Source organism: Uloborus diversus, chromosome 9, assembly GCF_026930045.1.
Source record: "Uloborus diversus isolate 005 chromosome 9, Udiv.v.3.1, whole genome shotgun sequence".
NCBI lineage: Eukaryota > Metazoa > Arthropoda > Arachnida > Araneae > Uloboridae > Uloborus > Uloborus diversus.
In genome coordinates this window covers 25,262,876-25,279,182 of record NC_072739.1, presented here as the reverse complement: position 1 = coordinate 25,279,182, position 16,307 = coordinate 25,262,876, and the positions used below count along the sequence as shown (strand labels likewise).

The 16,307-nt window shown below is 31.4% G+C and overlaps 1 protein-coding gene across 1 annotated transcript in view; it reads right to left on the bottom strand.

Moving 5' to 3' along the window:
- LOC129229812 (serine/threonine-protein kinase MRCK alpha-like) overlaps window positions 1-16,307 on the bottom strand; it is a 140,396-nt gene that overhangs the window by 32,886 nt on the left and 91,203 nt on the right. Inside the window, exons 7-17 of the mRNA XM_054864187.1 lie at window positions 15,115-15,272; window positions 12,087-12,193; window positions 9,726-9,861; window positions 9,218-9,390; window positions 7,326-7,467; window positions 4,452-4,495; window positions 4,253-4,358; window positions 2,566-2,690; window positions 2,232-2,337; window positions 1,840-1,988; window positions 1,204-1,313 (exon numbers count right to left, since the gene is read on the bottom strand). Coding sequence (XP_054720162.1) covers window positions 1,204-1,313; window positions 1,840-1,988; window positions 2,232-2,337; window positions 2,566-2,690; window positions 4,253-4,358; window positions 4,452-4,495; window positions 7,326-7,467; window positions 9,218-9,390; window positions 9,726-9,861; window positions 12,087-12,193; window positions 15,115-15,272 — 1,356 coding nt within the window. The remainder of the gene's footprint in view (window positions 1-1,203; window positions 1,314-1,839; window positions 1,989-2,231; window positions 2,338-2,565; window positions 2,691-4,252; window positions 4,359-4,451; window positions 4,496-7,325; window positions 7,468-9,217; window positions 9,391-9,725; window positions 9,862-12,086; window positions 12,194-15,114; window positions 15,273-16,307) is intronic.

Genomic DNA, 16,307 nt, shown 5'->3' with positions numbered 1-16,307 from the left:
ACTCATGGAGTTGACTATCAAAAAAAACATTTTTTTTGCACCCATTTTATAAGATCAATTTTTTTGTGTAGAGGATGATTTTTGGGAAGATCACTACAAGATAGTAGAAGATTAACTAGAGAGTGAGGAAGAGGTCAAAGCTATTGGAAGAACCTGGCACTGGTAGTCTGGTGCCAGAACTTGCAATCTATTTCAAGGCTCCTGTTCTTAAACTAAAGGAAAATCCTATACATTACTACAGTGAAAATTATAACTTTAAAAAATTCATAGCTGGTAAAAGTTGCTTTAAAGTATTTGATAGTGATACCAACTTATGTTCCATCGAAAAGAAATATTTCTCTGACTGGTGGGATAGTCTGTGAAAAGAAATGTGCTTCTGGGGGACAAAGTAAACAAACTTCTTTTTCTCCAAACTGTCAACACCAATATTCGGGGTTACTTATCGACTTCCCACAACAAGTCGTCCCTCTATTACTTAAAATTTGTGTTTAATTATTAACTAACAGAACAACACATATTTCTTGCTCTTAAAAATAATTGTTAAAATTAATTTTGTATTTTTAAAATAATTAGCACAACTTTTTATCACCATTCAACTGATGGTAAGTGCTATGATACATTTTTTCTTAGATTCTTTTCTGATGTAAATTTACTTTTAGTTTCATTTAGTTTGAAAATATTTCATAATTACTATAACTAGTTTGTATTAATCAGTGCTTGTCTTATTATCAATTTTTCTGTTACTATAATACCAAGATGTTGCGAAATTATTCTTATTAAATTATGTTCATGTATTTTTTGGGTACGTATTCTTTTGCATTGCTTAAACTAGTGTAGTATATTCAAAAATGTATGTTATTTGTTATACATTGATAAAAAGATCGATGTTTTAAAACATCGATGTTTTTTGGTTCGACGTATCAATACAATCGATGTTTTAATTTCTAACATCGATGTTTTGAAACATTGATATTTTGCCTTTGATCTCGCACCTCTAATATATATAGATAAGCAAATAAATGTTTGTATCGTTGGTGCAAGACATTTCATTTAATGGGGGGCTCAGAGCATCACATATCCATTAATGTTTTCCAAAAAAAAAAAAAAAAAACACATGCATGCACTCTAGTGTTGAAAAAGAAAAGCTTTAAAAAAAATTGAAGGCAAAAAAATAAATAAATAAATAAATTGCCAAACTCTTACAGTTATCACCGGCTGAGTCCAACTTTTGCTGCAACTCTCTTATGAGGGTCTCCTTCTTGTTTGATTCGCTCTTAAGTCTATCAACTTTTTGCTTTGTTTCTTTCAACTCTCTAAGAAAGAAAATCAAATAAAAAATCGTAATTCAATTTAAAATTGATGGAAAACATAGCAAAAATATGTGTCAAAAGCTTGGGAAACATGATAAATATAGTAAAACATATTTAGTAAAACATTTTATGGATTTTTTTTTTAAACCGTACTTATGTTAACTTCTCGATACCAGAAAGCTAAGCGCTTAAAATTTTGATGAATTTTTAATCCACACATGATTAAAAAGACACTTTCTAACAAAACTCTAGTACAAAGGTGAACTTTTTTTATTAATATCTCCTAAACAATTCTGACATTAAAACAATTAGGATCACACAAGCTGTACATAGTGAAGTAGGGGGGGGGATTAACATTTTATGGCTCTTAGCAAGCTTTACAAATTTTGTGGCACACATATACTCACCTTATTACAAAACTTAATAACTAATAGAAGTATTAATATTTTAATGTGGTTTATTCTATCGCTGCTTGTAAACTAAATCAAAGGCTTAGCAATAATTTTGAAAAACAAAACAAGAGTCATACTTCTGAACAGCCACGATTTCAGCTCTAACTTTGCTAAGCTCATCTGCAATTGCTTGTTTTGCTTGAATTTCACTATTTAGACTAGATTGTAGATTGAGAAGCTCCATTTTTTCTAGTTTCTGAGACCGCCTATTCCGCCAGTTCTTTTCCTGAAAATATTCAAGTCGAAGTAGATAAAATTAGAACATTCATTTTTAGTTAACAATTCTAATAACAAGTTAAGTAATTAAATTTCACTGAAACCAATAATTCTTATAAAGAATTCATGTACTAAAACCCATCTCTAATAAACTAAAAAAAAAAAAAAAAAAACATAATAAATTAATTTTAAGCATCAAAAATTCAAATAAAAAAGATTTGAAACAAGAAAAATGTTCAAAACTGAAACTTACAGCAGTTGCAGGTGTAAGCCCACTATTTTTCATACTTTCTAGTTCTTCCGTCATTTTTGTTGCGAGAGCTTGAAGATAACTTCGAGCATCTTTTTCATCACTAACCCTTAAAAAGTTTTAAAACCTTTTATGTTTATCATATAAATTTATCAGACATTGATATCATTAGAACTGTCATGGAAGAATATAAAAATTGGTAAAAGATTTTTCTTACATAAATTATTTAAAAGTTGATTTTAAAATTGTCTTAAAGGTTGTTGCTTTACTTCCTATAAACCAGCAAACAAATATAATTAACAACATAGTTAAACAATATAATTTAATTCGAGCATACCATTGAATTATCTCTGAAACTTGGGATTCCCATTGAGCTATGGAATCTTTTTTATCTTTCAAATTATTTACATCATCATCAATTCTTAGCTTGTCATCTAGCTGCCTATTTACCACTTGGGAAAGCTAAAAGAAATTGGATAAAATTCTCAGTAAAGCATTTTTACTACATCATGCAACTAAATGCATTTATTCATATGCTGCAAGATGCTTTCAAAAAAAAAAAAAAAGGAAGATGTATATTAACACCTCAATAATAATAGAAAAGTAAATAAACAATAAATAAATTAAAATCCTCAGTTTTTCTTTCACAGTGCACAATGTGCATCTGCTTTTAAATTTACATATCTTAAAATTGTTATTTCAAAGTTTAAAAAAAAGTAACACTCATTATATTGACTTTTTACTTTTCATATGTAAAACAATTTCATGCATTTTCATTTCATGTTCTGTTGTTTAACACTTTTGCATAAGAAACAAATACAGTACAACCTCAATTTAACAATCATAAAGGGACTGGAAAAGTTATCATTTAATCAGGGATATCGCTAAATCGAGGAGAATATATATTCAAAGCAGTTAAATCCGGACCAGTGAAATATATCATTAAATTGAGAAAATCGTTAAATTGAAGTTATACTGTATAATAATATTTGTACAAGGTCAGAGAATATTTTTAACTGTCCAAAAACTTTGGACTCCATTTCATACTACATAAAATCTGCCATACTTTAATATTTAGCAGTAGAAAACTCATTTTCAAATGTGAAAGTCGTTTCTTAACTATAATGAGATCATATACACTGATTTTAGAAAAAGCCTGAATAATTAACTGGCTTATCAAAACAAAAGCATTTTATTGAAATAGCATAAAAAAACAACAAAAATCCTGATATTTCTACTTTAGGGATTAAGTATGCAACTAATTTGCAAGCAAATGCACTCGGTTGAAAAAGGCTTGGTATGAAAAATGCACACAAAGTCAGATCCAGCTTTTGGTTCTGGAGGGGTCATTATCATTAAGGGGGGGTCTAAGGGCAATTTTCGGGTCTGGGGTAAACTTTTCAAAGCATAAATACATTGGCATGGGTATGCAATATTTTTCACAGTTATAATGAGAAAGTTCTGTAACAATCAAAACGGCTAGAACTTAAGTAAAAAAAAACGGATTCGATAATGGGTATCAATAAAACTTCATTACATCTCAATTTAAAATTGAATATGCAGAAATAAAACATTTAGATCAATATACACAACGTATGCCAATCTTTGGGTTTAAATCAGAAACCAGAAAATAGGTAATTGCCCATTGGCCCTGCAAATTGCAAATGAAAAAAAAACAATCTTTTTCCTGCATTTTATGGATGTAAAAAAAAGGATTTTGAAAGTGTCAACTTTTTTGAGATACAAATACAAATGTGACCCCAATGCCCCACTTATCTGCCCACTTAGTAACATGATCTAAATTCTCTTGCAGCTGTTTTACTTATTCTTTATTTTCTTCAATTCCCATTACTTTGACGTCAGCAGCAAAACAATTTCAAAGGAAATAAATTTGGAAGAGACATATCTCACATACAGTTAAATAATTTCAATGGATTTTTCAGAAAATATTTAATAAGTACAACAGTTTATAAAACATAACTTAAATGATGGAATAATCTTTGAAATATTTGAATAAAATTTACCCTATCAATTTCTTGCCCAAGTTTCCTATTTTCTTCTTGCAAAAGGTCTTTTTCTTTCTCGTGAACTCTTTTCAGCTCAGACAGGATTTCATTACTCTCCATAGTGCTGTTTAAAATTTCAAAACACAATTATTTAAATTAATGAATTCTACAAAAATAGAAATAAATTATTACTGCAAAACTCGAAAAGCACACCTACCTTTCTGAACGAGCTAATTCAATCTTTTCTTTCAGAGAAATGATCTGAAAAATAAATATAGGTACTTAATACCCCAAAAATGATGAGTTTTTACACTATTCGTCACAAGGAGATTTTTGATAAAATGCTAGCTAAAAATCTTTGAAAATTGATACACTTTGCAACAAAAGATAAGTAAATTATTACTATTTCCATGGTTTCACACTTAACCTTTTTTTTGGGCCTATCTCTTGAGTGTGGAACAGAAGGAAACAGTTTGTACCCTCCAATAGCTTTGAAAAACATGATATATTTATTGCATTAAAAATGGGAAATAAGCCCTCAAAAATTGAGTCAAGTATGTGTTTTAATGAAATGAATAAATATGAAATGAATAAACAGCTTTGTGGGAAAAAAAACAAAACAATCAATACTAAATACAGGGCTGCCAATCTTGGAGAAACAATTTGAAGAGCATCTGTGGTGATTTTGAGGAGCATTTTGAAATTTTGTGGAGCAGCTCCGTATTTGGTACAAAAATCAAGAAAAACCAACTAAAACCACTTATCTTTGATTGTTTTGAGTTTCGGTAATCAATTTAATCACAAGCGTACAAATAATTATTTTTAAAATAATAAAACAGCTTTAAACACTGTCATGCTTTGAGTATAAGCATTTATAATTTCTCATATTTATGTGACAGTTATAATAAAATAGCAAAGTATATTTAAAATAAATTTACTTTTATTGAAATCTATGTCTTTGGGTAAGCCTGGTAAGCATTAAAACTAAATTTGGTGAATGGTGTTGGCTTAAATTAACTCGGATTAAACTGGATTTTTGAATGGGCCTGACAGTGTTCAGCAACGCATTAAATATAAGGACTGAAAATAAAGGTTTATGAAAAGGTATTAATGTCTAAGCTTCTAAGCAGTAGAATGGCAAAACATTCTGAAGGGAAGATCTCGATCACTAGAAAACGCTCAGTCAGGAAATGCAGAGCAAAATGACTTCCTTGCAGACTTTCACTATTTTTGCGGAGCAACTCCGCAAGATGAGGAGAAGTTGGCAACCCTGTAAAGAGTGCCTATTAAGCACAAATTAGCAAATGTGGTTTCATGCTTTGAATGTTAAGTAGCATCAAAGAAAAAAGTGCAAAAATGCAACTGGAAATTTTAAAACATAACATTTAAACATGTTAATACAGTGAAACCTCCGAATAGCGGACAGTCAAGGGACCAGAAGTTTTGTCCGTTATTGGGAGGTGTCCGCTATTAGGAGGAACTACTTAATTTACCTTTTTCAAAATGGGCTGTTGTTCCCTTTGTAGAACACAATCGAAACAATTGCGAAAGGTTTACTACATTTTACTTCAAATGTAATAAATCTGTTTTTTCTTAATAAAGGTATACTAACAGCACACACTTGTCTTAAAAAGCATTTAATCAATTAAAATAATCAGTTAAAACATTACAAAATCCAAAACATTAATTTTTTCTTTCAATGTCAGTTTCTTTCTTTTAGTTGCCATTTTAAAATTCAAATAATATTGTCACACAAAAAAATCAACTAAATCAACACGCCTTTAGGAAAGTTTGCAACTGCAAAGCTACGATTGCTGCGCATGAAAAGCAGGATCGCTTGCCTCTCAATTCATCTCAGGGTATGAATATCCCATTACCAATGGCGGCGATTCGGCGGAGCAACTCCCCTCCCCCCCACACATACTTAATATGGTTCATTTATTTTATCTCGAGTATCACTATTACATGATTGACAGTTGGCAATATGACTTTGAATATGGGCAAATATTTTTCATGTTTAAAAATTAAACAACCCAACGAAATTACGGCCCCGTAAAGCCGACTACTACCGGCGCCGGTCAGCTCAATTGCATCTCCCGAGAGACCCATTTAGAAAAAGCGCCCAGTTTCCTCTTTTTTATCTTAACTGTTGAATAGTTATTGTGTACAAAATTCATTAAAATCTTAAGAAAAACATACGTTAATTATTAGACTGACATCAGTTTTTACTTATCTGCTTCAATACTCTCAAAACTAGCCGTACCAAGAAACAGTGATAAGGAAATGACGGGGGGGGGGGGGGGAATATCAGTTGTGGAGGATGAAAAACTTTGAAAAGAAAAAAAAATCCGGAAGTGCTACGATCGCAAGGGAAATTTTTTGTGATATAACTGTCCGTTATTCGGAGTGTCCGTTATTCAGAGTGAATTACATGGAATGGGCTATATTGAGGGACTGGGACTTGCAAAAATGTCCGTTAATTAGAGGTGTCCGTTATTCGGGAGTGTCCGTTAAGGGAGGTTTCACTGTATTATTTCCTTTAAATACAAAAATTCAAACAAAATTGCAAAATCCAAACTATACACATCTTTTTTTTCCTTACCATATTTCATTTCAACGTGAGAAAGTTAAGTTTTTCCACGGAATTGATCAGTTATGTCCTACACTTATTCGCATATTTCACTGCTACGAAATAAATTTCACTCTCCTAAAAACTGTTATGGAGTATTTTTCCACCTTGAAATTGACTCTAGTTATGTTTCTGTGTGTGTCTATTTGATTTTAAAATGCCTTATCATATCTCTCCGAATTTCCTTGTTTCTATTTTCAGGTTCTCTATAATTTATAATTTCTTTAGGAATATGTGCCAAATTTGAGACAAGCAAAGTTGAAAAAATTATAGTAGCATGATCCATTTTAGTCAATAAGTTAATTTTTTATATGTTTAAGAACTTGGTTCATTTAGAACTTTCTTGATAGGTTCATATTATTGGTATAATTAGTCTGCAGTAAAAATCTTCTTTTAGTATGAATTTGAATTGCATTAGTAATAAATAAGAAAAGAAAAAATAACAATAAGCAGCAGCATTACTTCTCTTTCCATTGCTTCAATAGTTATATCAGCCTCTTGAAGCTGCTCATGCAGACCTGTCAAGTCTATATGATGCCTTGATTGCTGTTCTGTTAATGCTTCATTTTTCTGCAATTCCATTCTTTCTAGTTCAACTTTCAACCTGTCAGGAAAAATAAAATACTTAAGTTCTAAGTAAAAAAAAGTTTCAGGTGAGAAATACTTTCCCAGATTCATACCAACTTAACAAAATAAAAGTATTCGTCCTAAGTCTCCACTATATGGTTCAATAATTTGTATTTATATTCTGTTCTAATTCTACATTATATTTATTTTTTAGCACTTTTATTTCTTGAAATGTTTTCCCCGAAATTTTCATTAACATTTAAAAAATTGAACATTTGGATATAAAAAAAATTAAAAGAAACAAATAAATAAACATTCCTTTGCATTCTTATATTCTTCAAAATTTTCAATACATTTTTTTTTTTTTTTGAAATTTTTCTGAACTCTAAATTTAGTTCAACTAAAGAAGCATTATTTTCAATAACTGAAATTTGTGAAAAGCAGAGTAATAAGGTATTTAAGAATATACAAATTCAAATACAAAAGTGACAAGCAGCAACAGGCTCTGGGCCCAGCTAGGGTATGTAAATAGACTGGTCCTAGTCAATTTACAATCCCCAGTGAAGATCACTGGCCCTCTTAAAACCAAATACTCCCTTGCTCATTACCACCTTTTCCGGTAAGCTGTTCCAGGGTTCCACTACCCTGCTAAAATAATAATTTTTCCTAATATCCATGTTAGCCTGAGATTTAAATAGCTTAAAACAATGACCCCTTGTCCTGTTTTCAGTGCTAAATTTGAAAGAAAAAATAAGTATACATGCTTTTGAGGTCCAGAGAAATCTTTCAGTGAGAGAAAATGTCTGTAGAGAAAAATCTGTAGTAAAAAAAAAAGGTTTTTTTCTATAGGAGAAAGGCTTGTTCATAATGCAGAAATATTTTGTACACTAATGTCATCTAGATTTTTTCTGAAGGAAGCAATATTTTTAGGAAAATTCTGATCGAACAAATTTAAAATTGATTTGTAATAAAAAAATTAGCTTAACTAAAAACAAAAACAAAAAAAAACTTTTTTTATGTTCCGCATAAATGTGCCTTTTTATTTAAAAAATAAAGCCGGTGCTGTAGTTGAGAAGAAACACCACTCCCCAAATTTATTTGCTTTTAGCTTGTTACTGATATTATAATGTAAATTTAATGTAAATTGACTTCAAACTGCCTTTTTTCATTAAAAAAAATTAAATGTCTGCTTTTTAAATGAAAGCTATGTAAGTTATCTAAACTGGCCTTTTTTGGCCATACAAAAATATGCCAACCATAGCAAAAAACATAAAATAAAGGAGGATTCTCCCAAACTTTTTTCCAACTACAACACTGTATAAAACTTAACTTAATGCATACATGAAGGTATTACTGTAAACTTAAAAACATGTGTATGCAATATTTCTTGTAAAAATGTTGTTTTTCTTGTCGATTGTTTCTATACAATGATTAATGTTTTCCTTTTTACTTGATGTAAAACTTTGTCTTACAGAATGTAGTACTGAGTTATCATCCTGAAAGAAAGTTCTTCCACAAAACATTATTAGCAAAGAAAGCTGCTGGGGAAAATATCCCTGGAATTATTTGAATGGATAAAATGTTTTCTCCCTACTTTAAACTTGTTCCTGCAAATCAAATCAATCAAACAAATTTGTTTAGCATATTGTTCTAACAAATTCAATTGTTTCATATCAAAAGGTCACTTCTAAAAATAAAAAAAAACTAACTCAATTTGTGAGAGATGTTACAAAATGTAAATAAGAATAAATAACATTTAAAACAATAAAAAAATATGATGTAGTTACCTATTTACTTCTTGCAGAGCTTCTAAATGAACAGGACTAGGTGCTCTGCCAATATGCCTTTGCTTCAAGGCTTCCATTTCATCTTCCAAATGATGAGCATATTCTTCCGTTCTTTCCCGTAACCTCCGTTCTTTGGTAGCTTCCGACTGAGCCTCTTCGACCCGAGCTTCAAACTGCATAAAAAATGAGCCAAGAAATGAAACTGAGCTTTCTCTCGTGGGGGGGGGGGGGAGTCGTCCAAAAATGATGTTGCATGCTGAGGGGGAGGGGGTGCAGCTCTATGACAAGGGGGAGGGGAGGTAAAAAGAAGCAGGGTCAAAACCTAAAGGGAAAACAGCATGACATATGACAAGAAGGGGGGGGGGAGCAAGGTGATATGAGACTTTTTGACACATTTCACCTTGCCCAAAATTTGTTGAAAAAAAAAGTGTGACATCATTTATGGACAGCCCCTTACTTCAAAGGTTGGTTAGGCCTTCTACAAATTACACGATTTAAAAAAACTTACTTCTCTTCGAAATTTTTCTGCTTTTCTGAGATCTTGCCGTAAAATATCAATTTTCTGCATAGCAGTTTCAAGCTCTTCTTCCTTGTCTCGTACCTGCCGAGACAATTTCTGCTTTTGTGCCCTGAGATCGGATAATCTAATGGAAAGGGAAAACTTGCTCAAAAAGTAGTTTTTGACCGAAGCATCACTTCATTTAACCTCTAGAAGTGGATTTTTTTACTCAACTAAATTAAATCAAACTTCTGAATAAAAGTGAATGAATGTTTTTCCATGCGATGAATCATGAAACAATGAAATAACACTTAATTTTGAGAGTAACTTGGTGTGATTTTGTGTGGAAGTGGTAATATTTAGAAGTCACAAGCCAGTTTTGAAACAATTAGAAGGTGAGTAAAAGTAATCAGTAAGGATTTTTTCTAAAAATTTTTTTCAGTAGCATTTCTTTTTATCACTCTTTCTTTCTTACTGGAGCTAAAATTTTATGAATACAATACAATGCTTGGAAAATGTTTCTTGACATTTTTCCTTTGGACTTCATGATGCCACAAAAATGTGGTAAATAAAACTATTTTTTCTCATTTTAAAAATAAAGTGGATTAAACACATTAGGTATTGTGTCATTTTATTTATTAATAGTAATACAAATACAAGTACAATACACTACATTGTATTGTATTTTATTTATTAATAGCATCACATATCCTAATCTAAAATACCCATAAGACAGGCTTGAAAAGTTTGCAATTGAAGTGAATTTTGTAGAATATTTCTTCCTCAGCTATATTTGGTGTTTATTAACAGAAAAAGATTATTATATCTTTTAAAAGATATATCTTAAAAATATTTATCTTAAAAAGATAAATCTTAATAGATATACAAAAAAAAGTATATCAAACTCTTGCACTAAACTAAGGTACCCAAGTTACTATAAATTGTAAAAAAAGCAGTTGAAAACCTAAGGTAATCAAGTTACTATAATTTGGCCAACTAATTTACCATAAGCAACTACGATTTATTGGGACAATGTGATGCTCACTTGGCCCAAGTGCACAGTCCGAATGAAAATGTAAATAAATACACAAACATCAATGGTTAAAAAAAAGTTGCAAATAGTCTTTATGAAAAATGTAACAAAAAATGTGGAGCATAACCAAAACTAGACACACAAATTTTCAAACAACTTTTTAAAAATTTACTTAGATTCAAAACAGAACTATAGATTTTTGTATTTGCTCCAATTCTACTTCATTTTATATCCCCTCTCGTTATAACAAAATATTCTCCAATGTAGCATAATATTAACAATTATTTCAAAAATTATGCTGCTTCCAGGCAACTTCCTTATGCTATTAACTAAGTGTTCAAGTTTTTTATTTTCTCAATTAATTTTTTTTCCTAATGATTTAGCTGCAAGTTTTGGTACAGCACAAGTTCTTTTTTTCATTTTTTATTCCCACCTCCCTTTGACGCAACTTTTCAAGAGTTGGTATTTTTGTTCAGATGAGTATCACTGCTTCGATTTATAATTGAGATTTCCATGATTGCGTAATGGGATTTTCCGCAATTGCCTACTGCGCATATGCTAGAGAGCGCCTGAGGTCATAAGATTTTTGGCCGTCATCTAGTGAGGATGAAAAAATCCTGACCGAATAGCGGGATAACATTTTATGGAATATTTCTTAACCGCTATTCGGGAGAAAGGGAAAAGTAGCTGCCCATCCAGTAAAACGTATCACTGTGTAGAACAATAAAATTAGTTTGTTTGTTATGAATATGATTCATTGATCTCCGAAAATTTGATTGATGACAAATACAGTAGAACCCCACAAATTTGGACCCCGTTAGTTCAGATCTCCGTACAATTTGGATCGATCAATTTTTTTTTAATTTGAGGAGTGATCGTCAAATTTCCATAACATCAATTTATTTAACCCTCTCACGGGCAAGACCGTGTTATGTCGTTGATTTAGTTCCCTTTTCTTGGCAATGCAACTTTTGAATAATTTTTTTTTCTCGATAGGGAAAAAAATTGAACTGTCACACTAGAAGATTACAGACTTTATAATAACAAAGTAAACACGTTTACTGTTTATTTGTAATTCTATGTGTTTCCTTTTTAGGTGATTTTCAGTAAGAATGTTTTATTTTATTATTTTTTTCATTCTCCCGATAATCCAGATTTTCGATATCCTGGATTGGGACAGATCCCAATTAATCCAAATTATCGGGGTTCTACTGCATGAACAAGAGAAGCAGGAATTTCTGCTTCAGACTTGGCTCCACTTTAAACTAGTGTGTTGTTTAATGTATGAGAAAGTGGATGAATTGTATGATGATATTTACATGGATTTTTAATCTTACTTATCACTGACTTCTGCATACTCAGCCATTGCAAGCTTTCTTTGGCCTAATGCATCTTTAAGCTCTTTTGCTTGAATTTTCAGTTTTTCATGGCAATCAACCAATTCCTGTGAGAAAGACATAAAACGTATGAGAAAACAACAAAATATTTCTCAAAATCAATTGTAATGAAAACAGAACCAGATAATAAAATCTATCTTTGTTGAACTTGAACAGCCAGCATTATTAAAAAAAAAGCGCAAAACGAAGACTTAAACTTCAAAACTCTTTTCAAAAAAATTATATAGCATTAATGAAAATGCCAGCAGTATTTAGTTCACTTAGGTGAAGCAAATAGAATTGGAAACTCCAGAGCTAGAATACGCTATCTTGTGGTGATTTACAAAAGTGCCAAAAAAGGTAAAACATTGTGTTCCACATGTTCCATTTTGGGCAAAACAAGCAGTTTGTTATGTGTAATTTTTTTTTTTTTTTACGTAATTCATCATTGGAATTGTCATCTGCAACAGCGTAACATCAAAAATATCTGCTAAAAAACTATGAGTACATATTTTATTTATCTATTTCTATTTATCTTTAAATTGAATTTGGATAAATATTAGTTTTTCATTTCGATGAAAAAAAGCGGACTTAATAACATTGACTGGACACTAGAGCCATGCTGAAAAATTACCGCTTTTCCTCTCTTAACCTAACTCTGCATTCTTGATTTAAATAACGTTGTTACTACAGCATATAACTGAAATGGATAGAATGCAAGTAAATGTTCTTGAAATTATTTATCGCAGAACGGATTGAAAAATCCAGAAAGAACATAAAGAATTGAACAACAAAAAATAAAAGCTTGGAATTTTTATCGCTAAAATATCGCGCCAACTTTACTTTATTGCTCTGCAAAAGCTGTCATTATCAGTGGAAGAGTTTCGCAAAAAATCTGTTTATAGGGTTAAGGTTTTAGTATTGTGTGAAAGAATAATGTGTCTTGAGAAGATTTCGCTTATCAGTTAAATCATTTCCATGAGGAATGACTTAAATGCATGATGATTTAAAACAGAACTGCCACTATATCTGTGAGCTTTTTCTAGATGATTCACACAGCATAGCATGACAGATTTTTATAATTTAGTTGAGAAATGGAAACATATGAAACAGCAAGAATTAAAATAAACCGATTCAAAGAAATAACTCAATTACATAAATAAAACAATTTGCGCCAGCTAAATAAAAGAATGAAATATCATCTTCCTCTTTTGATATTCAATCATATAGCCATAGAAATAAATTATCTAGTATTAAATGTTACTTTTGACAGTCTTACGGTCAGGTATGTGCACTATGTGACAAAAATGTCAGCAAATGCTGGAAATGTCATGAAACTGGACATAATAAATACTGATGTAAAGAAAAAAACAGTACAAAATGAAAATGTTCGAAGTGAACCAAGAATTTATGAATATCGTATTCAACATCGTGAAAATCGCTACTTCAGAACAACTGACTGTGTGTTTTGCATTAATTTCTTACTTTCGTAATACTTTTTGATTTCTCATCTCTTTCTACATGGGTCAGAATAATCAAAAGACTTTTAAAAATCTTTTCAAAAGAACAAAAAAAATCATACATACGAACAAAACTTTCTGTCATTGACTAAACTTAGAATCTATACATTACAGAGTGCATTTGTTTTACCTTTTTCATCGGCCATTAGACAGTGGCTGCAGCATCCCCTACAGTTCGTTGGAACTGCGAATATTTTGCTACACTTTTTCTTTCTCCTCTTGAGTTTTGAAATTTTAGATAGAAATTAATCACCATTTTATTTATACTTAAAATTAATATCATTTATATTTAAAATGTATTATTTAGTTTGATAAGATCTCATTTGGAGTAAGCTGTTCAGTTTTGGTCTTCTTATCTTAAGAAAGACATTTCTTTGTTGGAAAGGTTCAAAGAAAGGCTACTAGGCTAGTGAGGGGACTTTCAGATTTAAGTCATGATGTCAGACTTAAAAGTCTTAATCTGTATAGCTCAGAGTAAAGGATAGTCAGAGGGGACATGATTCAGTTATTTAAATTTATCAAAATGAAAGATGTAAATGGATTAAATTTTTGCAGGGAAAGCAGGACAAGGGGTCATTGTTTTAAGCTATTCAAGTCTCAGGCTAACCTGAAAATAAGGAAAAATGATTACTTTAGTAGGGTAGTGGGCACTTGGAACAGCTTCCCGTAAGAGGCTGTAATCAGTGGTGTTCCCATTGGGTATTCTCCATATACGCCATATACTCTCAAACAATTTTTTAGACACATAGCGTATGCCCTCAAGCTTCATAAATTTTCATATTATGACATACTATGTATAAGATCACATACACGAATTGTGCATAGTGGATTACTGAAAGTATACCCTCAGAAAAATTGATGGGAACATCACTGGCTGTAATGAGTGAGGGGGTGGATAGCTTCAAGAGGTTCATTGATCTTAATGGGGGACTCATAAACTGACTAGGACCAGCCTAGCTGGGCTCAGAGCCTTTGCTAGTCATCACATTTGTATTTATGTTTGTATTAAACAAAAGAATTATCTAACAGGATATTAATATTTTTTTTGTTTCTCGCATAGACATTTAAAGCACACCAGACCCATAAAAAGCAACAGAAGTTAAACAGCTTCCATAGTGCAAGCATGTATTGAAAGCACAATGAAACCATTAAACAGTTTAACTGTCATTTTAAGAATATCTCTTAACTAGTTATATATCTCCCTGAAGAACAAATGCAATACCCAAAGACATTTACTATTTATGCTGCTAGTCAAAATTTTTGAAAAATGATCCTTTTGTTCAAAGTGTCGTTTGGAAGCTAACAACTTATTATAATTATATAGACAAATTAACGACATACAAAAATAAATTTAAAAAAATTCTAGATATTAAATTCCTAATTTGAACTATTTTATAACCAACAAAATAATTGTCAGCCATTGTGTATGACCAGTGTGAGTTGTGATCACTATATAAATAAATTTTTACCCTATGCATCTCATCTTTCTCGGCTTTGGAGTAACGGAGAGCTTTCTCCAATTCTCTTAGGCGCAATATCTTCTCATCCTGCAAGGAATCCAGTTCTTGCTTGCCACATAGTATATCTCTCTGCTCCTTCCTTAATTTATTCGTTTCAACTTCCAGTTCTAATGAGGGGGAAAGTAAACAATTTACCAACATTAAATTTCTTACAACAATATATAATATAGCTTATCTTTGAAAAGTAATACAGAACACAACATCTGCTAAGCAGCAGATGGTGTGTTCTGCATTCTCGAAAAAAATGTCCCATGCGTAATGCTAAGTTTTTAATTTTTCCAGCTAGCCAAAGCCTTCAAAAAATAAAGCTTTTGGGGAATAATACATGCTTTAAAATACTATCAAAGAATAACAGTTTATCTCATATTTAAATAATAGTTACTTGAATAAAATAAAAAACTTAGCGTTATGCACAGGACATTTTTTCGAGCATTGCCCTCAACTTCTTTTGTTATGAAGACCTGTTCCTGACCAACCTATGTACCTGTGCTAAAGAAGTTCTTCTGCCCTTATATAGAAGTTTGATAAGACCTCATTTGGATTATGCTGTTCAGTTTTGGCCTCCTTATCTTAAGAAAGATATTAATGTATTGGAAAGGGTTCAAAGGCAAGCTGCAAGGCTAATAAATGGACTTTCTCATTTAGACTATGATTCCAAGCTTAGAAGGCTAAAACTGTACAGTCTTGAGCAAAGAAGAGACCGGGGCTGAAGTTTAGCACTGAAAACAGGACAAGGGGTCATTGTTTTAAGCTATTTAAATCTCAGGCTAACATGGATATTAGGAAAAATTATTATTTTAGCAGGGTAGTGGAACCTTGGAACAGCTTACCGGAGGAGGTGGTAATGAGCAAGGGAGTAGATAGTTTTAAGAGGGCCATTGATCTTCACTGGGGATTGTAAATTGACTAGGGCCAGCCTAGCTGGGCTCAGAGCCTGTTGCTGGTCGTCACTTTTGTATTTGTATTCGTATTTCGTTATAACAATGAAATGGCTTGAAAAATACCAGGATGAAGTATTTCAATTTGAGTACCAAAATAATAATAATAATTTGACAATTTTTTAAATCCACAACTAACTCAACACATACTGAGCTTAAGGAGGGCCATTGATCTTTATTGAGGACAAATAAAGGGGACAAACA